The sequence below is a fragment of the Rhinopithecus bieti genome, unplaced genomic scaffold, assembly GCF_001698545.2.
Source record: "Rhinopithecus bieti isolate Rb0 unplaced genomic scaffold, ASM169854v2 scaffold_9670, whole genome shotgun sequence".
NCBI classification, from domain to species: domain Eukaryota; kingdom Metazoa; phylum Chordata; class Mammalia; order Primates; family Cercopithecidae; genus Rhinopithecus; species Rhinopithecus bieti.
Window position 1 is genome coordinate 1,517,162 of NW_016806180.1, and position 17,812 is coordinate 1,534,973.

Sequence of the window (17,812 nt, forward strand, 5' to 3'; positions counted from 1 at the left end):
AAAAGATTTAGATTAGTATCTGAATCTACCACTTAGTGGGGAAAGTTACTTAACCTGGTGACAATAATACCTCTAAATGGTTGTCAAGCATATGAAAAGATTAAAAGGAATAACATAGTGCTTGTCTCCTTGTATCCCTGATGTTTAAAAATTATTTTGTGAATCAAAGACAGGTGGCAAATTGTCACTGGAATCCTATTAGACATACAGTATTGTATATTACATAACACGTTCCTTCAAGTTGTAAGATCTTAATGATTTTAGTATAAAGAGATGTGAAGATGCCAAACTTGGGAATTTTTTTTTTTTTTAGACGGAGTCTCACTTTGTTGCCCAGGCTGGAGAGCAGTGGTCCAATCTCGGCTCACTGCAACCTGTAGCACCCAGGTTCAGACGATTCTCCTGCCTCAGTCTCCCTAGTAGCTGGGATTACAGGCGTGCACCACCACGCCCGGCTGATTTTTGTATTTTTAGTAGAGACGGGATTTCATCACGTTTGCCAGGCTGGTCTCGAACTCCTGACCTCAGATGATCCACCGGCCTCGCCCTCCCTAAGTGCTGGGATTACAGGCGTAAGCCACCACGCCCAGCTTAAACTTGTTGAATCTAACATGTTGCAGCCTCACGTGAGGACACGGTATTCAACAAATGCAATGGAACTAAACTATGGCTGGGGTACAGAGCACGTATTTTTGCCATGTGGTTGTGACACAGCTGCTAGGATGATGTACACAAACTGCTCACATTAAAGCAAAAGTACTTACGTAATACAAGGGGTTTAATAGTGCAACACTATTTCTTAGCAACGCTTCTGAGGGGCATATCAAGTTATTATCGCTAACGTTATCATATCAGGAAAGGACGGTTAACAATGCAAGAAACTTTTGGGAAATGCTATTTAGTGTTTGAGTCCGCAAGACACACTCGTAGCCTGATCATTCGCAGTTGCCGCTCCACCATCCATTCTCTCACTGCTCACCCACGTGCTTCTAGACACTGGCTTACCAAAGGACTAGTTTGCATCACGCGACACGACTAGCTGGCCCTCTCCGCTCATCTATGATATCCCAAAGATGCCTGATTATTTTCCCTTCTTTAGGGAAAGCTGGTCCCAATCACCAACAAAACAGAGAAACAGAACGAGAATTATGTCTAGCGGTTTTCTCTGCGAAGCTTCTTCTTCCCTGAAAGAACACCGTTACAGCACGGCTTTTTCCTTAACGGTCAGGCGTTTTCCCGGGCAGCTTACCTGCTCGGTGTGGGTCTTTCTGGACAGCAGGCGCTGGAGGTGTGCGTCACTGTCCGCAGCCGAGTCCGCGGCTGCTGCCGGCCCCTGTAGAACTTGCGGCCTCGATGTCCTTCTCCCGGTGTGCCCTATTGTGGGCTCGGCTCCCAGCAGGGCGCCAGGCTGGCCACCGGGCAGCCATCTGCTCTGCCCTTCGCCCCCACTTTGGGCCCTTTCCCGGCCTTCTGGGGCAAGTTTCTGTCCTTGCCACCGCGTCCTCCTCTGCTTCAGGTGGCTCCAAAATCCCGAACACGTCCTTGTTCGTGCCCCTGACTGTGAAACCTCAGGGCCCCAGCGCCGATGGCGACGTCGGGGCCGAGCTAACCCGGCCTCTGGACAAGAGTGAGTGCGGGAACTACTGAGGGCGGCAGGGAGTGGTGTGTGTCGGGCCGAGACTGGTTGGGAGGAAGGTGCACCCCCTTCCCCTGGGTATCCGAGGTCCCATCGAGTGTTGTCATCGTGCTTCTCAATGTCTGCCTCCTTCGCTGGTGTGTGAGCCCCTTAAACAGCTTAGGACTGTGTCTAATTAATTCTTAACGCCTCGTCCCAGAAGTGGCCTTTTCCCTTTTACTGACCTGCTCTCTGAATGGTTTAAACACTCATGTGTTGGGACGATTTGACTTTTTTTGAGTTGTTATTTGGACGCCCGCTCTTTCTTGCATTCGTCTTTGTTTCTCTCCCGCCCCCAGAAGGGGAATGGGATGTGGCAATGAAAAGCCAGCGGAGACTTCTTTTAGGATTCTTTGCCATTGAGGAGGCGCCGACTCATACCGCGCTGTTAGGCTGTGTGGTGGTTGCCAAGAGGAACCAGACTCAGATCCCAATCCCCTCTTAAGAAACGTAACGGTTTCGTGAGGAATGACACGTGTATGGAAAGTGAACTGTAATACAAGGTAGAACATGACAAGATAGAACAAGGTAGGGTATCCCCGGCTCCAGAGAGAAAAGAAGAGGGTAGCATCAGTGAGTGGCAGCGGGCTTTGCTCAGCAAAACTTAAGTTTGGATGGATTCGTTGACAGAGAGGCATGTGAATGTTTTCAAGGTGAGTTTCGGGATGATTAGGGAGGTAAGGGAGTTTCCTCTGACCAAATGAAACTGGGAGGTTGAGGAAATGCTATCCAGGAATTGCCTCCAGGAATAGGAGGAGAAATGTCTCACTTCAACAGGCGACATTGGTGTCTCCTATTGTAAATCTAAAATATAGACTACAACATGTTTTTCAGAGCAGAAGTACAGTACTTTCACTAAACATGTGATGGAACTCACAGTATATGTTGTTCTTTGACCTGTTCTTCCAAGTCATTGTTAAGCAAGGCCTTTCACTTTACTTGGAGTTGGGAGACTGTCTTTGTTTCCTGCTGTTAAAACAGAATACCTGAGACTGAGTAATTTATAAGCAATAGAGGTGTATTTAACTCATGGTTCTGGAGGCCAGGATCTGATGAGGGCCTTTGGCTGCATCATCGCATGGTGGAAGGTGGAAGGGCAAGTGAGCCTGTGAGACAGAGAAAGCGGGCTGAACTTACCCTTCTTTTCCAGGAGCCCACTCCTGCAACAACTGACTGACTTCTGTGATAATGGCATTAATCCACTCACAAGGGCATACTCTTATTGTCTTAATCACCTCTTAAAGGTTCCACCTCTCAACTGTTAAAATAGCAATTAAATTTCAGTATAAGTCTTGGAGAAGACATTCAAACCATAGCAGAGAGTGTATTATTTTAATAATGTAATTATACTATTATTTCTTTATTTTAAATTGTAAAATACATAAAATTTACTCTTTTAAAGTTTTTTTTAGTTTTTTTTCTTTACTTTGTTTTTTTAGAGACAGGGTCTTGCCCTGTACCCAAGCTGGAGTGTAGTGGTATGATCATGGCTCACTGTAACCTCCAACTCCCAGGCTCAAGCAATCCTTCTGGCTCAGCCTTCTAAGTAGCTAGGATTACAGGCATGCACCATCATGCCTGGACAATTTTTAAATTTTTTGTAGAGATGGGGTCTTGCTATGTTGCCCAGGCTGGTCTCAGACTCCTGAGCTCCAGGGATCCTCCTGCCATGGCCTCCCAAAGCACTGAGATTACAGACCTGAGCTACTGCACCCAGCCAGTCTTAAATATTTTTAAGCACACAGGTCACTAGTGTGTTAAGTATATTGACACTGTTGAGAAATAGATGAGAACTTTTTCATCTTGCAGAGTTGAAACTCAAACAATAGTTTACCCATTAAAGAACAATTTTCCATTTGTTTTATATTATTTGAAGGCATAAGGTAATTTGGATGAGATAATTTGCCTTATTGTATTCAAATATTGATAAATTCTTATTTTCTGCAGCTATTCTAATTTACCTGAAAATGTAAATGTCTTTGCTGCTTCCTGTAAGAAGATGGAATAAAGACATAAGTTTGTCAGCACTAGATTTTCTTCTGGTGGAGAATCCTTAGCTACTTCATTGGGTCTGTGTGCCAGGTGATTTTTCATCTCCTTTGACTGGGATTGGTCCAGATGTTGAATTTACTAGAATGATTTTTCAGCATGGCAGGAGGGGCTACAGAAGATGATGAATTACTACACTCTGATATAGCCATGTGATTAAGGTGTCAGATTTCCATTTTAGCTTAGCAATCGGGACAAGAAGCTGTCACTTCTCAATCTCTTTTGCCTACTCATAGCCCAAAAAGTTGAGGTACTTAAAGGCTTTGTCCTGCGTCACGTTGCTGTTTTATTCCGTGTTCTCTATGGGGTGTCTCATTCTCGCTCTCTCCCTCACTAATGCAGTATTCCTTTCAGATCTTTGTCTCTACCCTGGACCTCTCTCCTTCACCCTGGACGTATAGATCTCGCTGCCTACCAGGTGTCTCCACTTGTCTTTCTTACACACACCTCACCTTAGCATGTCAAGACAACTTACCTTCCTCCTGGTAGACCTGCTCCTCCTTCCAGCCTGCTTCTCCAGGTGCTGAGGTCAAACCTGGTAGTCTTTGTTCTTCCATCCCTCACCCCTACATCTAACAATCAGATAAAGCCCAGTTGATGAGTCTTGTTGATTCTACCTCATAAATATTGAATTCATTCATTTCCCTCATTCTCCACTGCAACCAGCTTAGTCTAAATTGCCAACTTCCATCTTTTGACTGGACTGCACATATAGCCCCTTATGTGTCTCCTCATATGCCTTTGATCCCTCCATTCTATTCTCTACCTGCAGTCAGAATGTTCTTTTAAAAACACTAGGCTGGGCGCAGTGTCTCATGCCTGCAATCCCAGCACTTTGGGAGGCCCAGGAGGGTGGATTGCTTGAGCCCAGGAGTTAAACATGGCGAAACTCCATCTCTACAAAAATACAGAAGTTAGCCAGGCATGATGGTGTGCGCCTGTAGTTCCAGCTACTTGGGAGGCTGAGGTGGGAAGGTGGCTTGAGCCTGGGTAGTAGTAGAGGTTGCAGTGAGCTGAGATTGCACCACCACACACCAGCCTGGGTGACAAGAGTGAGACCCTGTCGCAAATAAAAAAAGAAAGATACAATTTTAATTTACATACCAGAAAGCTCACCCTTTAAAAGTGTATAATTCGGCCGGGCGCGGTGGCTCAAGCCTGTAATCCCAGCACTTTGGGAGGCTGAGACGGGAGGATCACAAGGTCAGGAGATCGAGACCATCCTGGCTAACCCGGTGAAACCCCATCTCTACTAAAAAAAAAATACAAAAAACTAGCTGGGCGAGGTGGCAGGCGCCTGTAGTCCCAGCTACTCGGGAGGCTGAGGCAGGAGAATGGCGTGAACCCGGGAGGCGGAGCTTGCAGTGAGCCGAGATCCGGCCACTGCACTCCAGCCCAGGCGACAGAGCGAGACTCCGTCTCAAAAAAAAAAAAAAAAAAAAAGGGGTAAAATTCATTGGTAGTATATTTGCAGGATTGTGCAGTCATCACCATAATTTCATTTTAGAACATTTTTATCACCCTGAAAAGAAGCCTGATATCTATTAGCAGGTCACTCTAGTCCCCCAGTACCCAGTATCTTTTTTTTTTAGCCCCAGATAACCACTAATCTACATTCTGTCTGTTGATTTGCCTGTTGTGTATATTCCGTATTAATAGCATCATATAGTATATGGTCTTTTGTAACTGGTTTCTTTTACTTTACATAATGAGAAATTTCACATTTTGGAAGCATTTTAATTTGAGTAAAACAGCATGAATCTTATATAACATGGTAGTATTAGTCACAGAAAATAGATTAATTCTAAATAAATGTGATCTGTCTTTAGTTTGTATCAAGTTTATAGGTCAGCAGAATTTTCCCAAGCAATTGCACTTGCTTTTTTCCAATCTTTTATTTGTCATTGATTTTTCTACCCTTGATACTAAGAAATTGTTGGCCAGGCGCAGTACCTCAAGCCTGTAATCCCAGCACTTTGGGAGACTGAGGCTGGTAGATCACCTGAGGTCAGGAGTTCGAGACCAGCCTGACCAACATGGAGAAACCCTGTCCCTACTAAAAATACAAAATTATTTGGGCATGGTGCATGGTGATGCATGCCTGTAATCCCAGCTACTTGGGAGGCTGAGGCAGGAGAATCTCTTGAGCCCAGGGGGTGGAGGGTGCGGTGAGCCGAGATCGTGCCATTGCACTCCAGCCTGGGCAACAAGAGTGAAACTCCATCTTCGAAAAAAAAAAAGAAACTGTTGTTCTACTCAGCACAAAGTAACAGAGACCCAGAAATCTGCCTGTGGTCTGAAATATAAATACACACACACACACACACACACACACATGCTCTGTGTGTGTATGTGTATCTCATAGTTAATTGTGGGCAGATCTAGTGGCTAAACCAGTGATTCTGAAATTTCCTCATTCTGTCAAAGTTTTGTTAGTGGGAAGCTTTGTTCAGGCTTGATTTCTTCAATGAGTGTTGTGTGTATTGGACTGTGTGAAAATGTGGTTGGCACATTTGTGGAAGGTAAAAATACAGGCCACTTGGCCTTTCTGAATTTCATGGGTAAAAGCTATGTCCTCATTGTGGCTTCTCCTCCTAGAAATACATAGTGTGTGGCTGAGTCAGTAAAATGTTTATTGAATAATGCTGTAGTATTTTAACATATACAACCATAATACAATCTCAGCTTGATTAGTTTAAAATATTTTTACCTGTAAGATTATTGATTCATAGTGGCATGTTATCTTCCAATAGCATAGACATTTCTCTGCTGTCACCCTGACAGTCATCTAACCCTTGCTTGAGTAATTCAATTGTCAAGAAGCTCTCACTTTTCACTGTTCTAATTGTTACGAAGTTCTTGTATAAATTCCACTGAAATCTGCTCCCACTGACTTTAGTTTTGCCATGTAGCACAAAACAAGTGTAATCTTTTGTTCCTGAAATCATCATCCTCAAACTTAAGATCAACCTGGCTTCCTTAAGCATGAGGATCTGGTCCTTGCTGTATTGGTCGTCTTTCTGGATGTTTTAGCTGCTCGCTGTTTGGATGTGCAGAATAGTTATAAGTGAATAATGCTGTGGCTCTCTACGTATAAATGGCCTGCCTCTGATCCCAGAGTGCATTGCTCATTCCTCTGAGGTATAACAGGGTGTTGCATTGTTTGACTGGATCATCTTTCTTAACACTCCCATCGCATATCAATTCATAAAGAAGGATCAACTGAAACCTTCTGGTTCTTGCCACACTCATTAAACTGCTGCCTTTAGTGTTACTGCTTCAAGTTTCTTTTGCCTTTTTTTCAGCATTTATCTAAGATAAGGAAACATGTTAAATTTTGACATCTCTCTTCTAGATGAAGTAAAGAAGGTCTTAGACAAGTTTTACAAGAGGAAAGAAGTTCAGAAACTGGGTGCTGATTATGGACTTGATGGTAAGGCCCAAAACATCTTCACAGAGATATTTTATTACCTCTTACAGTACAGCTTGGTCAGGATTGTGCGACCCCTTGTGTGACCTGGAAATAAGTACATAGTTGTCGTCTAGAGACACGTCCCTGCCCTTTGCTTCTGGCTGGGTGGGAGACTAGCAAGGCTCACCTGATGAGCCATACTGCACAGCAGAGGAGCTGCAGGTGTGGCCTTCCTTCATGCTGTGCTAGGACTTCAGTTTTAGCCCAGATCGTAATAAACCATCTGTACTACCAAACAAAAAAAGAAAAAAAAAGAAAAAAAAAGACTCTTTGATGAGTTTGGTGTGGTGTTTCTGTGTGCTTTTTAAAATGAGAACTAAGCCTTAGATCTTTTCATTTTGTGTTTCTACAGCTCGTCTCTTCCACCAAGCTTTCATAAGCTTTAGAAATTATATTATGCAGTCTCATTCTCTGGATGTGGACATTCACATTGTTTTGAATGATATTTGCTTCGGTGCAGGCAAGTGTTTAGAGACTTTTAAAAATCCTATTGAACATACCTTCTATTTCTTCTCATACTTCATGTTCATTTCTCTAGAAGGGCTTATTTGGTTTAGAATGGGTCTGGTAACATCCTCTGTAAATAATTCAGTGCTTTGACAGGATGACTTCTAGGTTGTTTGCTTTTATATTGGGTCCCTGAGCTAGTTATTACATCACCCATATGTCTTAGATTGGAGGAGAACTGGGGCCCAGTGAAATAAAGCTCTTACACAAGTTAGAATTAATGCATAGCAGATTCCGTCTGTTTCTGCCGCTGGCTTCCTTCTTCCTCATATCAGGACAAAGTTCTTACTATAAAAGAAAAAAAAAATCAGAATATCATCGTTTTATTCCCACAGGCAGTTTGGCTTTGGTTATGTATTTGACTCTTAGACCTGTATCATGTGCCCAGCACTGAGGATACAACACAGAATGGGACATGCCCCAGCCTCCTCTCAGAGACACTAAGATGTGGAGAATTCTTGCTGAGGAACAAACACGTTTTGCCTGTCTGTGGTTTTCGAAGTTTAAAAAATGTTTGTACCTTCATCTCTGTAATGTACATGTCTAGGTTCTTTATTTTTAATTTAACTTTTGCCAATGCTAATCTTTGCCTGTTTGTACTAAAGGAGTAGAACGTGGTGGTTGCTAGCCAATTTCCTGTTTTCCTGAAAATATAAATGAAATTAAAAGGAAAAAGTAAGACAAAACAGGATCCCAGAAAAGGATAAAGCCCGTAACTTCAGGACTTTTCTACTTTTGTTTTCTTTTTTTTTCCTTTTTTTTTTGAGACAGGGTCTCGCTCTGTCACCCAGGCTGGAGTGCAGTGGCTCAGTCTCAGCTCACTGTGTAGCCTCAACCTCCTAGGCTCAAGCCATCCTTCCAGGTTGGCTTTCCAAAGTGCTGGGATTGTTGACGTGAGCTACTGCGCCCTGAGAGGACTTTTCTTTTTATCCTGGCAATGCCCCCGCACCTTAGCTTACTAAGAAAAAAGATTTCACTAAATTTAGTTACGAATTTTATGTAGATTGCACATGCTAATACAGTGTTTTATTTTCCAGCTCATGTGGATGATTTATTTCCATTTTTCTTGAGACATGCCAAACAAATATTTCCTGTGTTGGACTGTAAGGATGATCTACGTAAAATCAGTGACTTAAGAATACCACCTAACTGGTTAGTTTCTCCTTTTGTGGATTTGAAATTTTCAGTTTCTAATCTTGGATTATTGGTCATTATTTTTTTTATTGTATTCTAGATAATAAATTATAAGGAGTCTGGATTAGGTTGTTTTCCTAAAATAAAAAGAGGCAATTAACTCTGTTAGGCAATTAACTGGTATCTCACCTTGATGCACATTGAGTGTGGTTTTAGGTTTTATTAGGGCAGATCTAGAATAGCCATGACTTAACGATGTTGTCCTTAAGTCTAAGCTATGGCCTTCCTGATGTTTTAGCTGAGTGCCTGGGTGTTAATGAGTTATTTCCACCATGGTTGGAACTGCAACATCACCTAGCACTTGAGACATCTTTGAAACTTTCCACTCAAACCCTTGGTAGGCTGCTCATTCCTAGACCCTGCCGATTCTTACCTTGTACATGGTTAGCCCAGCCCTTGGCCAGTAACTCACAGGGAACCCCCACACAGACTTCTGGGCTCTCCTTCTATGCACCCTTCTCTTCCACACTCTGTTCTTCACATTTTGGCTGCTCCGAACTTGATCTCTGCTGCTTGCTTCAGTGAGCCTGTCATATTCTGCTTGGGTTCCACCTCCCTATGCCTTACTGGGGTGGGGTACAGCTCATCCCAAGTGTTCTTTTCTTTCAAGAATTGCAGTCCTGCACTGCCTATGTCCTGTGTCCCCACACATTTACTGCATGTATTTTGCCCTGCTTTGTACTTTTTTTTTTGAGACCATTGATTTTTAATATTTTCTTTAAAAAAATACAAAGGAAATTTATCTCTGTAGGTCAACACAATTCAAGGAAAGAGGGAAAAATGGAATTTCAGAGCAAAGGTTGTTTAGGTTATCACATTCCCACACTCCCAATTCCCATAAAACAAGAATTTCACTCCATGACGCGGAGGAACATTGAATGATAGCTCAGAAATGTTGATAGGTGAGGTACTGAAATTAACAAAAGGATTTTGGTTGTCCTTGATTATTCTGTCCTGTGATGAATAAAATCTACACTAAAGGACAGGTAAGGAAAACTTGTAGCAGAAAAAAGACTAAATGTACCAAACACAGCAGTACAAACCACTCCTTGGCAGAAGTGTGCTTCTAAAAGAATGGGGCCGTAATCAGGTAGCTGAACTACTAGGCTACTGTCACTCCCAGCCCATTCCCAAATAAATAGTGTGGAAGTGTAATAGTGTAGTAGTATTTGATTCAACAAAGAAAGGCTTTCACCTCCATTCAAGGCAAACATTGTCATGACTAGATGAGCCCTGGCAGGTAATAAGACGAGTATAAAATCACAGGTACTTCCAGTTTATCCCCAGTTATACTGAACTCACACATTGATGTCATCTTCTCTCATCCCAACACTTGTTCACTCTTTTATGCTGTCTCCAGTGCGAAAGACCTTGGGGAAATAAAAAGATCCTTCAGATAATATATCCTTCTCAGTCTTCAGGTTGTGTAATGCTTCAATGCTTCAATGCTGTTCTAGGTTTACTCACATTCCATCAAATTCAGTTTAATTCACTTATTCTAACTTGAATTACGATATACAAACCCTGACCTCCAAAAGAAGTGTGAGATGAGTCTCTCCCTTGCCCCCAAAGTTTTGTGGGGCTCTCCCTTTTGTTTCCCTCTAGAATGGAACTGTGTTGCCCCTGGCTACCTATAGATGAGAAAATGTAGTTGTTTCTGGAAAAAAAAAAAAAAGACTTGGATTTTACCAAGTTTACTTAAATTGGTATCTTTCCAATCATCTAGGCTGGATATTGCCCACATCTAGTAGGCTATACTTACCTTAGTTCTTTGCAACATATGAGGCACAACATACATATATGTACTTGTTGTTTTGGGTTTTTTTGTTTTTTGTTTTTTGTATTTGAGACAGAGTCTTACTCTGTCACCCAGGCTGGAGTGCAGTGGTGTGTTCTCGGCTCACTGCAACGTCCACCTCCCGGGTTCAAGTGATTCTGCTGCCTCAGCCTCCTGAGTAGCTGGGATTACAGACGTGTGCTACCACACCTGGCTAATTTTTGTGTTTTTAGTAGATATGGGGTCTCACCATGTTGGCCGTGCTCGTCTTGATCTCCTGACCTCAGGTGATCCTCCCACTTTGGCCTCCCAAAGTGCTAGGATTACAGACATGAGCCACCATGCTCCGCCTGTACTTGTTTTTAGTGGGAGGGCAAGTCTAGTGCCAGTTATTCCACTATGGCCAGAAGTAGAAGACTCCATTATTATATTTGTGTATGCTGGAATTCAGGGGCCTAGGAATGTTTGCTTTTAGAGTCATGTGTTTAGAGCTGTGGGAATGATGTGAACATAGTATGGAACTGATAGCAGTTTAAATTTATTTTTAGTAACCGCCGAGAAAAGAGATTTTTTTTTCTCTTTTCAATTTTCAATGGGAAAATATCCAAGACATTAATTTGCATTTGGGTTTTTCTGTCCTCTAGTTAGTAAATACCATTCTTGGAAACAAGTCATTATTTTAATGTGCATATGAAACCCATTGTTTAGTTTTTCAAAGACTTGATCTTGTGAATATTAAGAGTATATTTCATTTGGCATTTGTTTCATTTGATATCTTTGCCAGGATGGATTTTGAGGTTAATGGATTAAGCTGTTTACTTACTCATGTTTTAGGTACCCAGATGCTAGAGCCGTGCAGCGGAAGATAATATTTCATTCAGGCCCCACAAACAGTGGAAAGACTTATCACGCAATCCAGAAATACTTCTCAGCAAAGTCTGGAGTGTATTGTGGCCCTCTAAAATTACTGGCACATGAGATCTTCGAAAAGAGTAATGCTGCTGTCAGTATATTACCAAATATTTGCTCATTTTTTTCTTAATTTTCTTTTTTGGTGGGAGTGAGAAAAGATGTTCGTAGTAATTTACTGTTAACAAGAAATTACCATATTTCATTGTATCTAAGAGGCTGTCAATTGTAAGATGTACCATTATTTTATATACAGTTAAGAAAGAAAAAGACGCTACCAACTGACTCTGACATGCTATCAATTCTAAAGATGCACCTTGATTTCAGAGATACAAAAATGTGAAAACATGTGCCCAGTACAATGAATGAAATACAATATTAAAGAACATTTTACATATGTAGAGAAATGCAGAAAGTAACATACAAATAAGCTTGAACCTATTACACCACCTCATCATATCTTAACATTTTGTCATACTTGCTTCACTCACTTTTCTAAGAAATAAAATATTGTTGCTATAGTCAAAACTCTGTAGTCCTTTGCCCGCTCAGAGTTAAGCACTACTCTATGATATTTAATTTATCTTTTATAGATTAGACCTCTGGTGCTATCAGCTAAAACTAATGATAAAGACTGAAGCCACCTTTTCAAAACTGAAAGGACTGAAGCCCTATGGTCTGAGGCATCATTTTCACTAAATGGGCTACATTTTGGTTCATTGTTTTATTATGACTTTATAATGTGAGTTTAACCAGTTTTGGTAGGTAATTTGCATCCTCTTTTTTTTTTTCTGAACAGTTTGGATAATTTACATACATAATGCCTCTTTATCTGTAAATACTTGAGTATATGTTTCCTGAGAACAGACTTTTACACAGGATATTTGTCTGAGGCAGGGCATTTAATATTGATAGATTACTCTTCCTTAATACACAGTCCATATTCAAATTTTATCAGTTGACCATTATACCCCATCCTCCACCCTTCCGGGGTTCTTTTCAGGGTGTCACACTGTATTTAGTTGTCACATCTCTAGTTTCCATTAATCTTGGACAGTTCCTCAGTCTTCCTTTGTCTTTCATAACTTGTACATTTTGGAAGACTACAGGTCAGTTGTGTTGTGAACTGTCCCTCAGTTTGGATGTGTCTGATGTTTCCCCATGATTAGATTCAGGCCATTATGATGACCAGCCATCCCAGTTTGCCTAGACTTCTCCAGATTTAGCACCAAGAGTCCTCCATTCTGGGGGACCCAATAGTCCTAGACAAACCAGAATGATTGATCACCCTGATATAGCATTAATATTGGTCCCTCTCAGGGAATTATAATAGGAGGTCTTTACATTCTTTTTTTTTTTTTTTTTAAGGCGGAGTCTGGAGTGCAGTGGTGTGATCTCGGCTCACTGCAAACTCCACCTCCCCGGTTTAGGCCATTCTCCTGCCTCAGCCTCCTGAGTAGCTGGGACTACGGGTGCCTGCCACCATGCCCAGCTAATTTTTTGTATTTTTAGTGGAGACGAGGTTTCACTGTGTTAGCCAGGATGGTCTTGATCTCCCAACCTCGTGATCTGCCTGCCTCGGCCTCCCAAAGTGCTGGGATTACAGGTGTGACCCACCGCTTCCAGCCTTTCTTTACATTCCTAAATTGTATTTATAATGTTTTTCTCGAATATAGAAACAGTTCATTTTAATGAAGTCAGATAGTTCAGAGATGTACAAAGTTAAAATGTGAAACTGCTGCAGCGTCTCATGCTTTTGTTACCTGAGGATTTAGCTGATTTGAGATGTTTCCAAGTTTCCCCAGGTTGTGTAAGAGAGTGGCTCTTATTTTACTTTGTTTTTTATAAAAGGGAAAAAAGCATTGGGATTTTTTTTTTTTTTGAAACAGTCTTGCTCTGTCTCCAGGCTGGAGTGCAGTGGCATGATCTCAGCTCACTGCAACCGCCATCTGCTGGTTCAAGTGATTCTCCTGCCTGAGCCTCCTGAGTAGCTGGGACTACAGATGCACACCACCACTCCCAGCTAATTTTTGTATTTTTAGTAGACACGGGATTTCATCATGTTGGCCACGATGGTCTCGATCTCTTGACCTTGTGATCCGCCTACCTCAGCCTCCCAAAGTGCTGGGATTACAGTCATGAGCCACCGTGTCCGGCCATGGGAACATTTTGTTTTAACTGTGAAACAAATTAATTTGGTGGTAGTAGAGAGAACACACTGTTAAATATCCAAAACGTATTTTTGCCATTATTTTCAATAATTCTAGGTTTTTTTCTGTCTTTCTAGGGTGTGCCATGTGACTTGGTGACAGGTGAAGAGCGTGTGACAGTTCAGCCAGATGGGAAACAGTCTTCACATGTTTCTTGTACAGTTGAGATGTGCAGTGTTACAACTCCTTGTATGTATATGCCGTTTAAGAAACTGGTTTGGTATTTTTAATTTTTTTTTTTTTTGAGACAGAGTCTTGCTCTGTCACCCGGGCTGGAGTGCAACGGTACTATCTCAGCTCACTGCAACCTCTGCCTCCCCAGTTCAAACAATTCTCCTGCCTCAGCCTCCCAAGTAGTTGGGATTATAGGCACCTACCACCACGCCCGGCTAATTTTCGTATTTTTGCTAGAGACAGGGTTTCTGCGTGTTGGTCAGGCTGGTCTCAAACTCCCGACCTCAGGTGATCTGCCCACCTTGGCCTCCCAAAGTACTGGGATTATAGGCGTGAGCCACTGCGCCTGGCCGTGGTGTTTTTAATTTTAAAATATACTTGAACATGTGGAATACGATTTTTTTGTGTGAAGAAAAGTTTAAAATCTAGAAAAAGAAGAGAATAAGTATGACAAACGTGCGATCCTACCACCACTGACAAATGCTTGCACCTGACGTTCTTGCCCTTTTTCTCTGAAAAGAGCTAAAATGTTAATAAGTGTAGTTGAAATTTCCTTTATACCACTCTCCAGTTTAATTCCTCTCTCCTCTTTTGTTCTAACTGTTAACAGATATTTGGTGTGTATAGTTTTCCTGTCTCTTTTCAGGATATATATTATGTCACTGATATGTATTACTTATCAGTATTCTAGATTGTTGTGTTTTTAAAACATTTATGTGATTATTATGTTATTGTTCTACCACTTGCTTGTTTACTCCACAAATGTGTTTAGATCTATCTAGTCTTGTTGAAGTATCTATAGCTACATATTTGTAGTTACTTCATTTAAACTGTCTTATAGAATTCCATCTTAGGACTGAAATTATTTGTTACCCATTTGTTAAAGGATATTTAGGTTGTTTAAAATTTTTTCCTGTTAATGTGCACCGCCACAGTGAGCTTCTATTTAAAGTTGTTTTGTTTTGTTTTTGAGTCAGGGTCTCACTGTGTCACCCAGGCTGAAGTGCAATGGCGCAGTCATGGCTTACTGCAGCCTGGACCTCCTGGGCTCAAGCAATCCTTTTGCCTTAGCCTCCTGAGTAGCTACAACTACAGGTGTGAGCCACTACACCCAGCTAATTTTTTATTAATAAATTTTTTGTGGAGATGGGTTGTTGCTGTGTTGCCCAGACTGGTCTGTAACTCCTGGCCTCGTGTGTTCCTCCCACCTAGGCCTCCCCGAGCAGTGGGATTACAGGTATAACCCATCGCGCCTGGCCTTAACATTTAAGTGAAAATTAACTTTTTCCTTATTATGTAAGCAATCATGTCTTCGTTACTGAAAATATAAAAATGTAAGCAAGCAAAGAGAAGAAAACAAACATACATAATTTCCCAATCCCATCTGTCTGGAATCAACAAGTGTTAAATAACCCTCTGGTATATATTTTCCAGACTTTGTCAATATTTGTGTTCATGTTGTGTATGCATATAGTTATGTGTGCATGGTGGGTGTATATATTAAACAAATAGGAAGGTGCTTTACTATTTTGTTGCTTGCTTTTTTCATTTTAATAATCAACTTTGTGAGATGAATAGTTTTTAAAAAATCAATACATTATAAAGTAATATATTGTACAATAGCACAGAAGTTAATAAATCAGAATTTCTTCTCTATGTCCTCTCTTCTAGTCTTGTTTGTACATATCCAGATCACTGAGTACTTTTTTTTTTTTTTTTTGAGACAGGGTCTCACTCCTGTCATCCAGGTGTGAGTGCAGTGGCACGATCACGGCTCATTGCAGTCGCCATCTCCTGGGCTCAAACAATTCTCCCGCCTCATTAAAACATTGTTTTTTTGTAGAGAAGAGGTCTCACTTCGTTGCCCAGGCTGGCCTTGAACTCCCAGGCTCAAGCAATCCACCTCGCCTCAGCCTCCCAAAGTGCTGGGATTACAGACATGAGCCATCATGTCCAGCCTCAATAAGTAATTTTAATCTGACGATTTTCAATATAGAATTAGCTTTCTTTACATTTCTAAGTGTCATTGTAAGTATATTAATTGTATTTTTAAATGTTCTCTTTTCAATTCTGTGGTATTTGGAGAAGAAAGTAAAAATATAATATATGAATTACAGAGATTGGAATCATATATTTGGAAGCATTTTAGCTTTAGAAAATAAGATGAGACACTACTCTTTGCCATAGTGATAGATTTAAAACCCCTAAGAATAAGCATAGCTGAGGCCCAAGGAATTATTCCTTCTGCTTTACTTTCTGCTCCTGAGAGCTGCCTGGTTTCCTGTTGTAGAGATGCTTCATTAGTAAATGAAGGGCTGTCACCTCCTTGTTCTGCAGCTTGCCTTCTTCTTTTACTTCTGTCTAGATGTGATAGCTCTCATCAGGCAAATTCCTCAGGCTGTCTCTTAGATTGCAAAAAGTAGGACAAGTGGAACTGCTCAGTTTGGGAGGCAGTGTGGTAGAGTATATAAGAATATAGACTTGGAGCTGGGTGTGGTGACTTGTGCCTGTGAATTCTGGCTACTTAAGAGATTGAGATGGGAGGATCGCTTGAGGCCAGGAGCTCAAGGCCAGCCTGAACAACATAGCAAGACCCCCATCTCTAAAGAAAAAAAAAAATTTTTTTTTTGAGCCAGGGTCTTGCTCTGTTGCCCAGGCTGGAATGCAGTAGTGCAGTCGTGGCTCACTGCAGCCTCCGCCTCCCGGGTTCAAGTGATTCTCCTGCTTCAGCCTCCAGAGTAGCTGGGACTACAGGCGCACACTACCACGCCCGGCTAATTTTTGTATCTTTAGTAGAGACAGGGTTTCACCATGTTGGCCAGGATGGTCTCAATCTCCTGACCTTGTGATTCGCCTGCCTCGGCCTCCCAAGAAAATGTTTTTAAAATTAGCTGGTCATGGTGCTGCGTGCCTCTAGTCCCAGCTTCTTGGAAGCTGAGGCAGGAGGATTGCTTGAACCTAGGAGTTCGAAGTTACAGTGAGCTATGATTGTGCCACTGGACTCAGCCTGTGTGACAGAGTGAGGCACTGTTAGGAAGATCACTTTCAACCCAGGAGTTCAAGGCCATCCTGAGCAACAGTGAGACCCTGTATCTAAATTAAAAAAGAAAAAAAAAAAGAGTATAGACGTTGGAGCTAGATGGCCTGGGTTTGAATTTCATCTCTGTACTTACGTACTGTATAACTTAAGGCAAGTAACTTAATTTCTCTGGGCCTCTGACTTTTCTGTCAAATGGAGATAGTGCTAATACTTAACCTCATAGATTTGTTGTGAGGATTAAGCAGGGGGTACTTAAGAGGAGGTAAAACACTTAGAACAAACCTGCCAAAACACTTAGAACAAAGAACCCAGTAAGTGGTGGTGATGGTGGTGGTGGTGATGGTGATGCTTGAATTTTGGTATTGGAATTTGTTTATAATACTATTTTAGTGGATGTTATTGCTCACATTAACTTTTTAATTTTCAGACGAAGTGGCTGTAATTGATGAAATTCAAATGATTAGAGATCCAGCCAGAGGATGGGCTTGGACCAGAGCACTCCTAGGTTGGTGGTGGTAATGCTATAAAACCTGAACTTCATGACATCTGCACTGAGATGCATTTTTATCTGCTTGCCATTACCAAATAGAGTCACTTAGAACCTTTCTTTTGACACAAAAAAGTCAACTAAGTATGAGTTTTTATTTTCTAAATATTATTTTAATAATGGGAAATCCATTTTTTCCTGTGCTAAAACTAGCATAACCATGTAATTAAAGTTAAAATGTTAAAATCTCATATTTACACAACTACAATTTATGTTTTGGTGTGTTTTATGCTAGTCTTTTTTTTTTTTTGTATGTGC

At 41.4% G+C, this 17,812-nt stretch overlaps 1 protein-coding gene across 1 annotated transcript in view; it reads left to right on the top strand.

Annotated features, from left to right (window-relative positions):
• The first annotated feature begins 1,270 nt into the window (after positions 1 to 1,270).
• The window catches only part of LOC108531509 (ATP-dependent RNA helicase SUPV3L1, mitochondrial), a 24,688-nt gene continuing 8,146 nt past the window's right edge, over positions 1,271 to 17,812 (top strand). The window contains exons 1-7 of the mRNA XM_017875008.1: positions 1,271 to 1,627; positions 7,080 to 7,157; positions 7,549 to 7,656; positions 8,741 to 8,855; positions 11,509 to 11,677; positions 13,871 to 13,982; positions 17,435 to 17,512. Of these exons, the coding sequence (XP_017730497.1) occupies positions 1,354 to 1,627; positions 7,080 to 7,157; positions 7,549 to 7,656; positions 8,741 to 8,855; positions 11,509 to 11,677; positions 13,871 to 13,982; positions 17,435 to 17,512 (934 nt within the window). The 5' untranslated portion in view covers positions 1,271 to 1,353. The remainder of the gene's footprint in view (positions 1,628 to 7,079; positions 7,158 to 7,548; positions 7,657 to 8,740; positions 8,856 to 11,508; positions 11,678 to 13,870; positions 13,983 to 17,434; positions 17,513 to 17,812) is intronic.